Raw genomic sequence first — 16,290 nt, 5'->3', positions numbered from 1 at the left:
CATCTTTAACAGACATATTGTGGTTTGGCACCATATATATCTGATGTTACACCAACATAAAAAGGTAACTGCATAAATACTGCAGATCCCTAAATAAAGTTTGACAATAATATTGTCTTACAGTAACTGTATCATACTGGAGGTTAGTTAAGCGTGTTCCAACATGGGAGAGCACAAAACATTAAGGATGGCAAAAGGATCAAAACAGGCCAGTTAATATTTTTAAGCCAAATATTTTAATCCTGTCATGATGAGAAATTGTGTCTCGGGGCTCCTAATTTAACTGGAGCTACTGAAATATATAACACAATTAATTTAAAATCAATCAGCACTATGAGTAATGACAGCAAAAATGTTTTAAATTTTTTCGTAATACATTAATGTACATCAATTAGTTGAATAAAATATTTCTTTCAGTCAGCAGTTTTGACCATTATGGGTTTGCAACCAAATTAAAGTCAAGCTAAAATTAACTTTGATGCGTCCTAATGAGATGCAATGATGTGTATTACAGTGCTGCCCTCTAGTGAGATGACTGATGGATGACGCAAGTCACCGAAATCTAGAACCTGAGCAGAGCATCTACACACACGCTTCCTCACTTCGCCAGATGCCTCAAAGTCACAAAACAAACACGACAGTATTCGCATTTTTTAAATTAATTTATTATATGTCTATGTCATAGAACTTGTTACTTTTTGTTCATGGTTAACATACAGCCATTCATATTGAGAACAAATGAGTTTTTCATTCATTAGTTTCAATTAACTTAGAAATGTACACTCTTCTTTGTGACCCCACAGAGGAGAAAAATATCCTTTTGTTTTCAAAAGTATTGTGTCTCATTTGTGTTTTTTTTCCCCTTGAGGGTAAAGGTCCTGTGCCTCCTCTTCATCTCTCATTCCTTTCCTTTTATTTGGATGAGTAGTCATGGAGGCAAGGGAACACCTGAACACACTGGCACAATGACAAACTCAGGCGAAGGGCTGATGTGTAATAGGGAGCGAAACAATTCAGAGCAATATCTTTCTCTTAACTCACACATACATACTGTAAAGAACAGTTCATGCACACTCTATTTCACACAAACACATACTTTCCAATAGTGACCCATCAACCATAAAACAGAAACAGCAACCATGTAAAAGCAACTAAATGACAGAATAACAATTTTATTAAAAATAAAAATAAAAAAAAACCTATGCAACTATCAACAATCATCATCAGTGCATGGGGACAGAGCAAAGTTATTGTACATCAGCACAATGTGCGGACAGAAAGGAAAGTCCATTTCTTGATTTTCTTTTTTGGAAAAATGTTTCAAATTCATGTGAAGGAGCATCAGCTTCAACCAGTTTTCCATTAAAGCAGCATAAATTTACTCAGGCAGGGGAGTAATCTGCTCTCATTTAGGTTATAAAGAAAGAAAAGAGAAAAAGAAAGACAATGTGCTGCGACTCCTTCAATTTCACCAGCATTTTTAATAAGAACACACCCAACTTTCTTACATTTTAAGCCGTATTTACTTATTTTTGTCATTTCAGCACAACAAAGTCTGTGTAAGGAGCAGAGGGCTAATTCTGGCAAACCAGTGGGAGGGTGGAAGGGATTAGACCTGGCAAGCAGCCCTGTTGGTTAATTGGCTGCAGACAACACTCTGCCCGGAGGACATGAGACCGGGTGGCAGCACCGTGCCGAGCGCCAGTCATCTGCCAAGGCTGTATTGTTTATGTGCGCGTGTGTTTTCTGTCAGTGTCATTTGTTCATTTTTCAAGGACAAAGATGGACGAAAGGCAGAGGAAATGCTTGTCTGGTATAAGAGGGGGGCATGCAAAGCGCCTCCTAGTGGTCACCGTGAGAAGGGGCCAGTGTGTGTTGGAGATGATGCAAACAATGCTTCACTAAGCAGCAGCAATTAGTCAGAGAGTCACATTTTATTCGCTGTTACAGAAATTTTCAGTTGGCAGGAAAACTTGCTTCTGCTTCTGATATATCTGGGCAGACACACGTTTTGGTTGTTTTGACAATTTAGCTTTTTTGTCATCAAACTTCTTGAATATACCATCTACAAAGCCTTAACATTTGTTTAATCAAATAATCAAGTAATATTTGATTTTAGTTTGTACATATTAACTCTTATAACCCATTAACGCCTGACAGGCACATCAAGTCTTACTGGGTTGAAACCAGTATCATTCCAGTTTTGGAAGCCTGTTGTAAACTGGACTGCAGAGTATTTCTGATGCTGCTTTGTGAGGTTGTGTCACATCAAAACCCCAGAGACTGAATCGGTTGTAATAAAATCTGGCATCAATGACTATTAAAAAAAAAACAATAGAAATAAAAAAATCATGACCCTGTTTAAGATACATACATTGCTTGACGAGCTAACAGTTACATCATTTATCAAAATTAGAAATAATCAAACAGTATACACCCCCCATATATATATATATAGATATATATATATATGTTTATGTTTATGTATGCACAAAAATCCAAACAAAACCACATTCCTTCAATAAGGTGCAATTCAAAGTTTTGCAGGCAGAAGTACTGTTTTTCAGCATGCAACTAAAAAAAGCTTTTTCCGTATCAGATTTTTTTGTAGTTCGTTTTTTGTCTATTTGGAGGGAGAGCAGAACAGACAAAAAAAGCATCAAACTGGCACCATGTTGCTGTGTGCCAGACTGAAACTGAGCAGTGACAAAAATGTTTTGTAGTCGCACAATGGCAAGCCTTCATAGCGATCACATAACAGCGAGGGCACAAACAGAGTGCCTACAGTAGTCTGGCTGTTGGAAAAGCAGAAGATGTGGCCACAGTCGGACCATAGAGTAAAACAGAGACCCTACTGTGTGTGTGCATCTTTTTTAGCATGTGTCTAGAACTGAATCTAGATAAAAGATACCTGTGTCTACGTAAAAGATCTCTGAGGTGGAGTAGAAGTCTACTCTAGCAGTAGGCCGTGACAGTGCTTATGAACTTAAACATTCATTCACACACACACAAACATACACGCATAGTCACTCATTGCCTTAAAGAGACATTAAAATCAAGGAACCAAAACACTTCACAAAAATGAAACAAGTGCAAACCAAAAAAAAAAAAAAAGGGTAGAGACAGCAAATATGGAAAGTCTATGATTGTAAGGAACATTCTTTCCCTCTTTCCAGCTCCGCTTCTGTTTCTGATTGCAGGGAATTCAAACCCCTCAAGGGACTCACACTCATACTTTCCCCCATACTCTTCTCCCCCTTTCATTTGCCCTTCTTCTAACCCCACCATCCTCTGTTTCACTGCCTCTGTCTCAATTAAGGTCAGACTGCAACAGGAACAGTGAGTTTCTGAGATTTGCAGGATGGCTCAGGTTACAAAGTAGATCACATGCCAACCACATAAAAAGAAATAAAACTATGCATACATGATTATTTGGATCCTTTAACATTACAACTTGGTCTGTGGGTATTAATTTGCTGCTATAAATCTAATTAGAAGGCAGTGATCTGAAATAATCCACATTGTTTTCAGTAGGCTTCTGGCCATGAATGAGGAGTTTTTTGGTTCTGTCCCACGAGCCCTCACAGCCAAAACATTGTCCTTAAAATGGCCTAAATAAAGCAGGCCTGTAGAAATAACCTAGCTCAAATGTGGCATGAATGATGTCCCAGAATCAGCTGAAGAGCATCAATCAAAGTTTGGGTGCTGAAACTGAATCAGGTCTTCATCTCACCCAAATTCAGGTCATCACAAACAGCCCGTAGGCAGCCAGAGTGTGCCTACATCTGCCAATTCTTTGGCCAAGTGGCCAAAATCCAAACAAGCAAAACAGACCAAACCTTTCCACGATTAAAAGGTGAAACTTGCTCACCAAATCGACCTGGTTCACCTGAAGACCAGGGAGAATTTGAGTTCTTCTCCTGTTTTTCTTCTTATTTATGGCCTCGATAAGGATTGAAATATGCTAATTGGCAAGTTGGGCCAAAGCAAAAATGGTGTTGCACATTTAGTCATGAATAGCAGTAATCAGTCACACGCACACACGCATCTCTCTCCTCCAGTTTCTGATGGCATCTGATCTACAGCCATGTGTCGGCCGGTCTGTTTGCCCACCTTTTCAGGCACGTAATGTATGTGTCACTGCGTCCATCTGTTTCTGATGTGCAACTCTGACTTTCATCTTTCTGATCTGTCGTGTCACAACATATGGACTCTTGGACCGGTTTGGTTTAATACTTATCCCCAAAGCCAACAATCTGTCCTGGAACACATTTAGAAGTGTTATCACTAGCAAACACATACACTCATGCAAACACACTTCTGCTAATTCATGAAACATTCATATGCTAAAACCTGACATGTTTACAGAGATGGAATTTTGAAATCAAGATAAAACTATTTATATCTATCTCACAATAGCTGCTTGAGCTAATGATTTAATGAGGTGGGGTATTGCTTTTTATGGTATGGTACAGCTAATTACTTCTTATAAACCTATTATACCAGATGGCCCAGTTTTCTGAACAGAACATGACAGCAGTCTATTTTATCAATAAGACAACCGTAAACCGAGCAAAGGTTTCATTTGGATGTGAAAGCCCTTATTATCCTTATTCTTTTCCTTATTACCTATGCACTATGTCTAACTACACAGTTTTGGTTTCATTAGTCTGGTTTTGAGGAATTCCCATCTTGCAAACAGAAGTAAATGAAATGTCACCTCATCTAAACATCTTCAAAAAAGTGTTATGGTTAGTTCGGATAAACGAGCAGAAGCCAAACAAATTATCACAAGGACTATTTCCTTAATAGTGTATTTCCAAGTTAGAGTTAGATTACACCAGATATAATTGGTATAATCTTTAAATACTTAAATAATAATAACATGTAATAAATGTAAGCATTGTTCACAACCAATCCTATATCAGAGTGGTGGCAAAGCGATGGACACCACAAACACACAGATACGACCTCATTGAGATACTGTAGTATCAGGGCCTTTTTTCTTTAGTGAATATAGCCTACTTACATTTTAATCCTAGTCTTATATAGTAGAAATTGGTGTAATGAGACCAAATTAAAGCCTGTAGGAGTAGCTAAGCACATAAAATTAGGTTAGAGACATGACTTTGTTTGGATGCAGCGTTTGTGAGTTAAGACTGAGTACTTTCCAATCAGCGTTAACACATCAATGCAAACTGTCAGAGTAAATGCGAACGCTCTCTTTGCCGAATGTGTCTACTTTCACAAAGTGAATAATAACATGTTTACAGCCCACATGACAGTCTGATTGGAGGCCTGTGCTGGTCCCATTTTCAAAATACTTTCTCAAGAACTTAATATTCTGATTTGATTTAAGGTGCAAAAAAAAAAAAAAATGCAGACCTTGTTTTGACAAGATGCTCTTCACAGTCGCCTCTGCACTTACCAAAACCACGCAATAGCCATTCATAGAGAACTTGAAAAATGTCTGAAACAAAATGAGACTCCAGTAGAATGGACCCCGTTTTCACTGAACCCCCACACTCTCCTCCCTTTGATTTCCGGCCTGCTAGCTGCCAGTGTTTCTTGGAAAAGATCAATTGGTGGAAGCCACAATGCTGGCAGGGGTCGACAGCCGTGAAGGCACGTAAGCCCTGCAGACAGGCAGCCAGGCAGCCAGTCTTTGAGCAACAATGCCCTGTAGGTCATGTGTAGAGGAAACACTAAACCAGCTGAAAGTTACAAACATGTGTTCATGTTCTTAAACTAGGGTTTTGCCAATAATCCGGGGTTTCAAATGACTTTCTACTCAGATTTTGGCTAAGTTGTATAGACGTAATCATTTGTATATTAAGGCATTCAAATCATGTAAAAAAAAAAACTTAGAAAATCTGAATTATTTAATATATTCATACTTTTGCCAAAGAAAACATTATGTTGTGTTAAACAGAAGAGTGGAACTGTCTGATATCCAAGAATTAATTAAATGATCATGGTGACCTGACGCAGTTAAGTGCTGTATAGCTAACAGCGTGCATGCAGAAGGTAAAGCACCACTGATAGCGCTTAGATTCTAAATTTAGACCACTCCAAAATTTAACCCCTTCCACGTTGTTTTTTCCTGTTGGTAATATCAATAACTACAAGCATATAAAGCCCGTTCAGAGCTGTTTCCTAGCAACCCAACTCCAAACCTGTCTGTAGCAGGATCTCTCCATTTCACTTACAGTTGCACATTTTGCACCCAATTTATTGTCCCTGTTCCAATCAACAGAAGCAAGCGGCTATGTTTACCACAGAATACCTTTTGGCAGACCACACCACAAACCTGATAAGATTTAAAGTCAAAGCCTGAGTCTTTGGTAAAATGTTTCAGACAGATGTTGAATGTGACAGGAAATCTTCATGACTAAACTATGCCATGGTTATAGCCAGCAGCGCTTTCCTTTCCTGGATCTTCAAAGCAAGGCTGTAGTAGTAGTAAAATAAACATTGGGGGAACACTAACTTGCCTCGGCTACTTTATCAGGGCCCCACAGGGGTTGCAATGATTTCATGGAGTGTAAAAAAACAATCTATATAGTCTTGCTCTGATGAGTCTCTAGACTGCAACCTAACAGACTGACCTAAATGCACTTAAGTTTGATCATTTTACAGCTCTGGCTACAGTCTCTACTATTGCAAACCTTCACACAACATAGAATAACAATACATTAAAACAGTGTTTGAATATAGTTTTTTGCTTCAAAAAATTTATTCCAATCTATATTTGGTTAGATTTAAATGAGGGTATCAACAGTCCAACCTTTAAAAAGCTCCTTTTTTTTTTTTTTTTTTTTACAGGTATCTGATGCATCTTGAGTTTTTCTTTGTCTTCTGTCTTAGCTTTCTTATCCCCTTGCATAGTGTTAATAATCATAGTTGTATGCTGACTTCTTGTGGTATGATTAAAGGACATGAGTTGTGGAGTTACCTCCAAATTACTACGCAGCATCAGCGTAGATACAATGAATCCTTATAAATCCTCCATAACTAGTGAAAAGGTTTCTTACTTAGTGCTCACCATTTTAAACAATGTTTCTCTGAACTCTTTTTTTACGCCCAGCCAGTGAAAATGGCTTCTGTAGTGTTTACAGCCTAGCACAAAGGGTGCATTTGTTTAAAATCTGCCATGACACAAGTGAATGCTCACTCTGTGGTAATATGGTGCTGACATGGGGGGATGGATGTTCCAAAGGTGAACATGACACTGGAAGAAACAGAGTGGGAGCCAAGTTTTAGATAAATAAAAGATGTAAAGTCTCTATAAATAATCAGTGACAGTTACACAACTCTGCCTGTATTTGACAGATGGATAAAAGGTTTTATCCACATTTAACTTCTAGCTTGCCCCTGCTTTTTACTTAACTGATTTTATGTTTGATTGTGAGCAACTAATGATGGAGCTTAGAAATATTTTGCCTTTTTTTTTTCTTTTCTTTCGTTAAGTTCTGTAAGTGGAAAGTTCTTAAGTAGGAAAGTGCTCTGCGATTGTTTGCCTTCTGCACTTCTTCCCCTCTTATACTACTGGTCTGCAGTTTTGGTGGATGGCCTCTGGCTGTTAGGGATCTAAGGAACTCATGAAGGGGATTGTTGCCATAGTGATAAGGGGCAACAGGCAAAGTGAAGTAAGCCTGGCTTATGTTTCAGCGACACCCTTTTTTGGCCCAAGTCACCTAGCCTATTGAACATGAGCACATAGACACACAAATACATGTAGATATGAAAACATGCGTGCTGTTCACCAGATGTGCTGCCTGATTACAGGAGGCTAAAAGTGGGGAGTTTACTTGAGTTAAATGCCTCTTGGCAGGGCTTGAACACAAATACCCGTCCCAGTCGTTGATGGGACACGCTTGTGGTTGCATTTCTGAGATGGCGTCTAACTAAAACAAAAGCTTTTTTTCTCCTCTTTGCAAATAGCAGGATGTAGACGTGGGGTTGGAATAGTTTTTCATCAGCAATACGGATTGAATGGGTCTGCATCGGTTTGAGACCACAAAGTCTGAGGGATGTTTTATATTTGTTTTGTGAAAATCACAAAGAACAGGTTGGTCTGCTCCATGTTTATAACTGAAATTAGAATATATGTTTTTTGCTAGAATATCCCAAAAAAGTCTTGGATAGTTTCCATAAAATCCTTAAAACAGTAGAGCAGATAGATAAAGAACCACTGTCTTAGTTAATGATTTACCATCTGCATTTTCTTCCATCTGGAAGATTCAACAAGCACCAAACTGCCTTTCTCTCTTTAAAATTCAAATCAATCATGATATATCATTACCCTTTCAAAAGACAAGAAATCTAATTTAGAAACAAAAAGCATTCCAACATTGTGGACTCTTCTGTTTCGGTTTGTCTCACTTAAAATCCTATTTAGAGCTAATTTCTCTGCAGTCCCTCTAGATTTAGACAGTACTTTGGCTCTTGACACCAACGCCAAACCCCTAACAGCTGCTGCTGCAGACCACACTATAATCGAGCCAGCAGCACTGACTCGAAACAACTGTCAAGTTCCCTGCTGGCTTATCTCATTTTCCCAGCATGATTTATAGCCTTGAAGAGCCAGTAAGGTGTTAGACTGAGGGACAGAGGCTGGTCAGAAGATTTGCAAATACCGCTTATCAACCATGGCCAATGCGAGGATTTAGTCAAACATTTTGGGGTTGCAGATGACAACACTGACAGTGAAGTAAAAAGGTTGAGGGCTCAACACCTGACTCAAGCACACTTGAAACAAGTGGCTGAAAAGAAAAGGGGCTTTTGAAGCATTCTGTACTGAAACAATATTTCCTGGTGTGTAGTTTCTAAATTAAATCAAACTACACCATCAAACCTTTACATCTTAAGTCAAACTGTGAGACTCTGACAGGATTTGAAGAAGCGGGTGGTGGATACAGTCAATCTATATGTGCTTATCTATTCCTTGCCTAACTTTTCCTACTGCTCTGTTGTATTGTAAACATTGCTGTCATGACTTCCCTGCTCTTTATCAGAACAGAACCCTGGCCCCGCTAACTCAAACACACCCAGACAAAGGTACGCCAAATTATCCACACCATCACCAACTTCTACAAAACAATTTGAGCCCCCAGCCATGGAGACAGCTGTTTGGAGACAGGGGGACAAAGGGAATGAGTACTCAAGCCTAAATGGTTATCTGTTAGTGATCTCAGGGCATCACTATGGTAACGGCCACCCTGTCCTCTTGAGATGGAGAGAGGGAAATGAGGCAGAGAGAAAATAAGTGATCCCTATAACTGAAATGGTACATTCTTGTGAGGATTAATATCAAATAGATACATACTGAAAATAGAATGAGAATCCGCATAAATGAAGGAAAAAGAGGGCAATTGAAGGATGAATGTCTGATGTCAGCTTATTTAACACGGGGCAGAAAAATAAGTGAACTGAAGAGTGAAAAATATCTTTAGTTAATGAAGAGAAAATGAAAAATAAAATAGGGTGTAACAATGCAAAACAGAGAAACAAGAGGAGAAAGAAAATAGGTGCAGTGGAGGAGTCATAGTCAGACTACTTCTTCTACAAGTGGGGGCCGAGTATGAAGCTGAATATTCAACCGAAGGGACTTGTTCAGGGCTGACCTCGTCTGAACACTGCAGCTACTTCACTGATGTGAACCCACCCACTCATCTTAACAACAGTGATCCTGTCTCCTTTTTCACATATGCTAGTTTCCAAGGAAACAAAGACAGACAGAGACAAAAACTGAGCGGGGATCTTGCCTCGATTGTTCTCTGATCGGACAAACGATAACGGACTGGGGCATGATTTATTCAGATCTGTCTGTCAGCTCTGGGGAAACACATCCATACACAGTCACGCTGTTTTATCTTTTTAATAGTCTCCTCCCCTGGTAATATTTCTTTCTTACCTACCGTTTCCTCTCATTGATTTTGTTGGCCGTCGTAAACCCAAAAGCAAACTTCGCACACAATTTACAGACACAGACAAAATTAAGGTGCATGTAGATGAATGTAAGTCTATGCATGATCAGAAATCTCCCCACCAAGTCATTCCTCTAACATGGCAGGGTTTCAAGAGGCTAGTGAAATGCGAACATGAGTCACATTTTGGAGTGAGGGCACCAGTAATGACAGGAAGACATTTGAAGGTGGTGAGAGAAGCAGGAACATCAGCTGGTCTGTAAACTTCAGTAAACGCAGACAGAAACAAACAAAAAAAAAAACAGTCCTTCACTTCAGAGTTTGTACTTCTCCACAAGTTTAACACACCTGCAAAATATCCCTGGCTTTTCTTTGAAGCTGCCCCTTTCCTTCAGAGAACAGGTGTGGAAGGTGAAGGAAGCAAGGAAATGGCCAAGATGACCACAAGAGATATAGCTTTGCCTCTCCCTAAAAAGAAGGGAGGAATGGGGAAATCTATGCTTTTGTTCATCCAGTGGTTGCATCCTTTCAATGCTCTCTGTAAATGCATGACAATGTGATTCAGTGTTCCCTTTTTTTTTTTGTTTTAGCCCAAAAGAGATTTAAAATCCCTGCAACAACAGTGTTGCCTGGTGGAAATACACATAGCTCCAATGAGAGATGTTCATCTGTACCATTTCATCAGCAAAGCTCAGTGCCGAGGCCTCACTGGGGCCACACTACTTATTTCACATCTTTCACTCCAGCTGATCAACTAGCCCTCGCTCAGTCTGGACACTTTATTGTAAGGGTTCTCCAGGAGGTAGCTGTACCTGTCATAGTGCTCCAGCATGTACTTGGGAGCGTACATATGCTCTTTGGGGTCCGCAGGTGGATATTCCTGCAGGGAGCCATCAAACCAGCCCCCTGTCCGGATCAGTTCGCGAATGTAGTTGAGGTCACGCTTGTCCTCATAGTCACCCCACCGAGGGAAGTCTCCATTTTGTGCTGACACCAGCTTAAAGTAGATCCCCTCGGGTGTGAAGCACCAGGAACAGTGCCACCCAGCAAAGTGAAAGGGGCTTCCCACTGACCACTGCACCAGAATGTGGCCAGTGTCATTCTCGTACTTGCGAAAACCAGGCAAGGTGTAATATTCGCGACGGCGCAGTTTGATGCCATCGCCGTCATAGACGTCATGGAGCATTCCTAGTGTGCAGCCTGAAACCACCTCTAGAGATCCAAACTGCTTCCAGAAAAATCCGTACAATGACTGGACAGAGAGAAAAAATAATAAAAAAGGGTTGGTAACAATTTGACATATTGTTATTATATTGCATATGTTATTGTCTTTATTTAACAGGCTAACAAAGAGAAAAGAAGGCTGTTTAAACAGAACAAATAGTTTTCATGCATAGCGCACAACTCTGCTGATACCTTGCGCATGTGGATGGCAAAAGGTTCTGTCCAACCATCGAACAGCTTGAGGAAAAGGAGGCCCTCGTGTGCTGGGATTTCATCTGCATCGTTAATGACGAAGACATCGTCTGTCCTTGCACCCAACACCCTGGACATGCCGTTGTGTGTCAGGAAGGTACGCAAATAGTCATCTGCGATCCAGCCATCCTGCCGACCACCCTCTGGGAAGTGGTCAAGGAATACGTATAGGATCTTGTGACGTATGTAGTCATACGTACCATTAAGGAGGAGTCGCAGAAAACTGGGTAGATTACAAATATGAGAAAACATCAGAGTGCAGCTCACACTTTCAAGTGCTGTGACATTTGGGTATTTTCCCTACAGTGCCAAGAAGCAATCGGTTTAAATTCTTTAAATTCTTGTTCACAATCACAGAGACATTACATAAGCTGTTTGACTATATTCGTGTTTTAAAACTCAACCACCTGTTTATTTTATCTAAAAGAAAATTTGTTAAGGTAAAATTGTACTTCCTTAGTAATGCAGAGTATACTGTTACCTGTACTAGTTTTTTCCAACTAGTTACATTATGGAGCAATGTTTTCCCTTTCCCTTCCATTTTTTTCTTTTTTTTTTGTCGTTGACACAATCCACATTTGTGATGACCATCTTCCTCTGCACATGGCTTACATTTAGTGACTACAACAAGGCCATAATCAAATCCTCAGAATCTTATAATCTGGAAATATCATACCCTATTTTTCACAAGTGAATGCAATTTACTGAGGTTTAAATGAAATGTCCGTGACATGCTGAGGTCAAAATAACACAGAGAAACTACAGAAGCTCCTTTTACATCCAAGTACTTACATCTCTATTCAAATGGGTGATTTTTGGTCATGGAGTGACCCTTGTGACTCCACTCTGCCTCTCACTATTGCAGGGTCTGCCTCTTTTACGATCTGTAGCACTCAATAACCCTTGAATATATTTATCAAGGTATGAGAAAGTATAACGTAAATAGCCTGAGAGCTAAGAGTGTTCATGAAACTGATAAAAATACATAACTGACCTTATCTACGGTTTGACAATGGACAGCTGGTAGGCCAAAGGTCTCTTTTTTAGAAATAGTTTCATCGAAAGTAATTTATCTAACGAGCCCAAGTCATTAAAGAGACACACTGCAGAATGGCTGTCGGCTGAATAATAACACCACTTAGAACTCATGTTGAAATGCCTCCGTAAGGTATCAGTTCCATGAATTCTGGACTTCATTATTGCTCCTTTCTCCTGTTGTTTTTGGCTACATGTCACCATTGTTTGTTTTTTCTGGCAGGCAGGCAATGCACTGATGGTGCATCCAATGACAAATTACATATTAGATCAAAATAAGAACATAAATTAGAAGTAAAATTTCTTTGTCTAGTTAAAAAACTTAAAGTACTGTACTGGTATAGCATTATTAGTATATTCAGTTCTTCAGTTAACTGAACTATGTAACTACTGATGACATTTGATGATAATGTCAAAGCAAAATGCTGTGCAGAACAGTTTTAACTTCCCACTTCCGAGGTAGGGTGAATGCAGCATCATATAAAGTTGATGCTGGGCAGAGATAATGAGAAAGGAGGCTGGATAACTTTGTAATGGGATGTAAATTTACCCTTCAAATCTTGACGGCTCAGTGAAAATACCGTTTTCAGATATAGGGGGCCTCAAAAAAATGCAAGAGTTGTATTTTTGAGTTAGTAGTGACTTCACACACCTAAATATATGCTTGCAAGCACAGAAATAAAGAAATAAAAAAATAAAAAATTCCCGTAAGGGAATTAATACATTGCTCTCTGGTGTGGAAGACATCATTATGGTCTTCAATTGCAGTAAAACTCAAAAAAGTACCTTTGTACCCTTAATTAAAACTGCCAACTCTGATAGAATTAAAACCAATGCTACCAGGAACACTTGAAAGAATACACAAACAGCATAGTTTGAAAAAGATAAACATTAAATTGTAGAAGGGATATAGAACAGAGAAAGAGTCAGAAAGAGACTGGATTGACATGCGACTCTTCATACACCAAGCTAACAGAAATGACTCAATTAACCTATTGATGTGCATAGAAAAGGAAACAAGTTCACTGAATATTGCTGCTTTCATGCTGTGTCACATCCTATGACTGAACACATAAATCTCTTTCAAAGCTGCACGCAGAGTCAGTCTCGTTGATCGTCATCATCTGCCGTAGGATTGCTCTCAAGCTGTTGTTGCCAAAGGAATATTACTGTACTTGTTATGCAGCACACTGATTCCCAAGAAGTGTGAAGGGTGGCTGTACACAAAGACAAAGAATTTAACTGGTTGCAACACGTGTGCCAATTTCAGATCTGGAGCAATGTTTGAATGTGTTTTACCTTTTGAGGTTGATGCTACGTGTGCATCAAGGGATGCAAATAACAATTTATTTATTCATTCATTTATCTTTTCTTATAAAACGAAAAGGCAGTAAGTCCCTTTCATCTTCTCAGAAGGTTTTTATTTCTTATTTATTTTACTGTAGCTTTTTCAGAGATTGAGAAAAGGTTTTAGTCGAAAGTAGCAATTCTGTCAAGTCTTTCTGGAAACCAAAGTTTTAGAAGATTGATAGGTTTACAATATCTTTTAAATGAAATAGTTGAACTCTTTTACTATGTCACAATGCATCACCTACAATCAAAGGCATTTAAATATCAGCAAAGCTACAGACAATGTTATGCTCAGTGGTCAAATCCTGTCAATAGTCTGGAACCTTGTTGTAGTCAGCCTTAGCTTACTTTATATTTGCTCTCATAAGTTTAATCTATAAACTATGGTTTCTGAAGTGCTAAAGTCATTATGAGGTAACGCTAACACTACCACTCATTCAAGCAAGATAACAGCAATGTCTGAACCAGACAGGAAAAATAAAGGACACACACACACATACATCCCCAGATTATTTCATTCATTATTCAGATGATGACACAGCATGAACTTATTTTCATATGATTATACTCCTTGCTTAACAGCACTGCGCTACATTTCCTACCATGCTGTGTTTAATCCAGCTTAAACTTTGCTGAGTGTGTATTCCTTTTAACGATACAATACTGTCACACAAAAAGAATCAGCTAGTGGCCACAGAACCACTCAGAAGAAGATTTAACATCTTCACACATGTACATGCATCTTCACCTAAGACATGAAAAAAAAAGCATTAAAATAAACGATACCATACCTCAGAGGCCGTCTCTCTCCATAGGCAGTAAAGTTTGACTCGCATATGAGGAACAAATCTACAGCCTGAGCAAGCTCATGAAAGCGTACATGTAACAGGTCAAACTCATGGTTGATGTTGATGGCATTGATCACCCTCCGTGGGGTCTCTCTGGGCGTCAGTCGCTCCTTTGTAGGCAGATTGGAGTGATAAACCATGGTGGGAACCCCACAGTAAGGTCCATGCCATCCTGGCCGACAAACACACTTGACCAACCGCTTCCCGTTGCCCCTTGATCGCCCCTTCGCCTTTGGAGTGATGGAGGGCTGCTGCTGGAGTTGCAGAGGTTTACGCTGCGCAGCAGCTCCAGCACGGCCCACTTCCCCCGCTCCATTAGCTGCAGCCGCTCCTGACTTCACAGAGTACTCCTTTGAGGCGGCCACCTCCGTCCCTTGCCTGAAGCAAAGGGCTCCAGCTTTGGTACGGACAAAGTAAGGTGTTTTATCATCTTGAAGCTGGTGAGTGCGGGTATTAAGGTCCCCCATGGATTGTAAGGGGTCCGACTGTTGATCCGTGAGGAACACCACTCTGTGTTCTTTTCTTGGTGCTTCTGGGAGGTCTGGCCTAACAGACTTTGCATGGTGGTCTTCAGCTCTCCTCTGTAAAGGGGTAGGGGACAAAAATCCAGAATGACTGACTTGACTCAATTCAAATATATACTAACTTCCTGGTAATCATTGAATCATCTGAATATCTTTGATTAATTCAAATGTAAACCAACAAACTGCTTGCAGTTCATTTCTGCAATCATTGAAGGGGTATTCATTCTAAAGCTCACTATTTAACAAAAGCTCATGAGGCTTTTTTGTTTTGGGTTAAAAATGAAAGTGGACGTAAATGAACGTAGAGTGGTTGCTAAAGTTGCAAAAGTGAAGCAAAAACAGAACAACAGTGCTGTACTGCACTCACAACAATAAATATGCCATTACAACATTGGTTTGCAAGTGATTATTTCTTGATAAACTCAAGGCTGGTTTACTTTGTAGCATCTTGCAGTGAATCATTCCACTGCCACATGTTATGCATATGTGACAACAAAGCAGTTTTCTTTGTATCTCAAGCTCCAAGAAAAATAAATGTGGGAACTTGTGGAACACCATTATTTGCACAGTGATAGAAAAAAAACGATACCATGGAATGTGAATGGAAGTGAAAGGACAGATGTAATCAATAAGATCTGAGGCAATATTAGTTCAATTAGTTCAAGGGGAGGTACGAAAATATCTTTCATATTTTTCCTTTTTCATCTCTCTTTCAGTATTAAATGCAATGATTCTTTAAGAAGGAAATAGGATATTACGCACAATTCAAAGTGCTGCATTTCAGGGATATTCTGACCTTCCTGTTAACAAAATCCCAAAGAACATGAGCGACAGAACAATTTCTGTGCTTATTACCCCAGGGCACAATAAAACAACTGAAAAGTGACCACAATCTTATGTTCATTGTGAGAATTTATCTTATTTATTACAGAATGTAATAGTTATATTCCTGCAGTTAGAGTAGCAGCGCAAAGATTTTTAGATAAGCCAGACTACTGTGGGTTCTTCTCATATATACACTATATTGCCAAAAGTATTCACTCATACATCCAAATAATTAAATTCAGATGTTCCAATCACTTCCATGGCCACAGGTGTATAAATTCAAGCAGCTCAGCATGCAGACTG

General features: G+C 39.4%; 1 protein-coding gene across 2 annotated transcripts in view; it reads right to left on the bottom strand.

Moving 5' to 3' along the window:
• Window positions 1-643: 643 nt before the first annotated feature.
• mgat3b (beta-1,4-mannosyl-glycoprotein 4-beta-N-acetylglucosaminyltransferase b) overlaps window positions 644-16,290 on the bottom strand; it is a 53,197-nt gene continuing 37,550 nt past the window's right edge. For both annotated transcript variants that reach the window (XM_072384645.1, XM_072384646.1), the window contains 3 exons: window positions 14,582-15,219; window positions 11,346-11,628; window positions 644-11,181 (listed from right to left, as the gene is read on the bottom strand). In XM_072384645.1, the coding sequence (XP_072240746.1) occupies window positions 10,684-11,181; window positions 11,346-11,628; window positions 14,582-15,219 (1,419 nt within the window). In that variant the 3' untranslated portion in view covers window positions 644-10,683. The remainder of the gene's footprint in view (window positions 11,182-11,345; window positions 11,629-14,581; window positions 15,220-16,290) is intronic.

The sequence above is a fragment of the Leuresthes tenuis genome, unplaced genomic scaffold, assembly GCF_036924035.1.
Source record: "Leuresthes tenuis unplaced genomic scaffold, fLeuTen1.0.hap1 SCAF_4, whole genome shotgun sequence".
NCBI lineage: Eukaryota > Metazoa > Chordata > Actinopteri > Atheriniformes > Atherinopsidae > Leuresthes > Leuresthes tenuis.
Note: the sequence above shows the minus strand (reverse complement) of the source record. Positions and strands in the feature narration are given on the sequence as shown.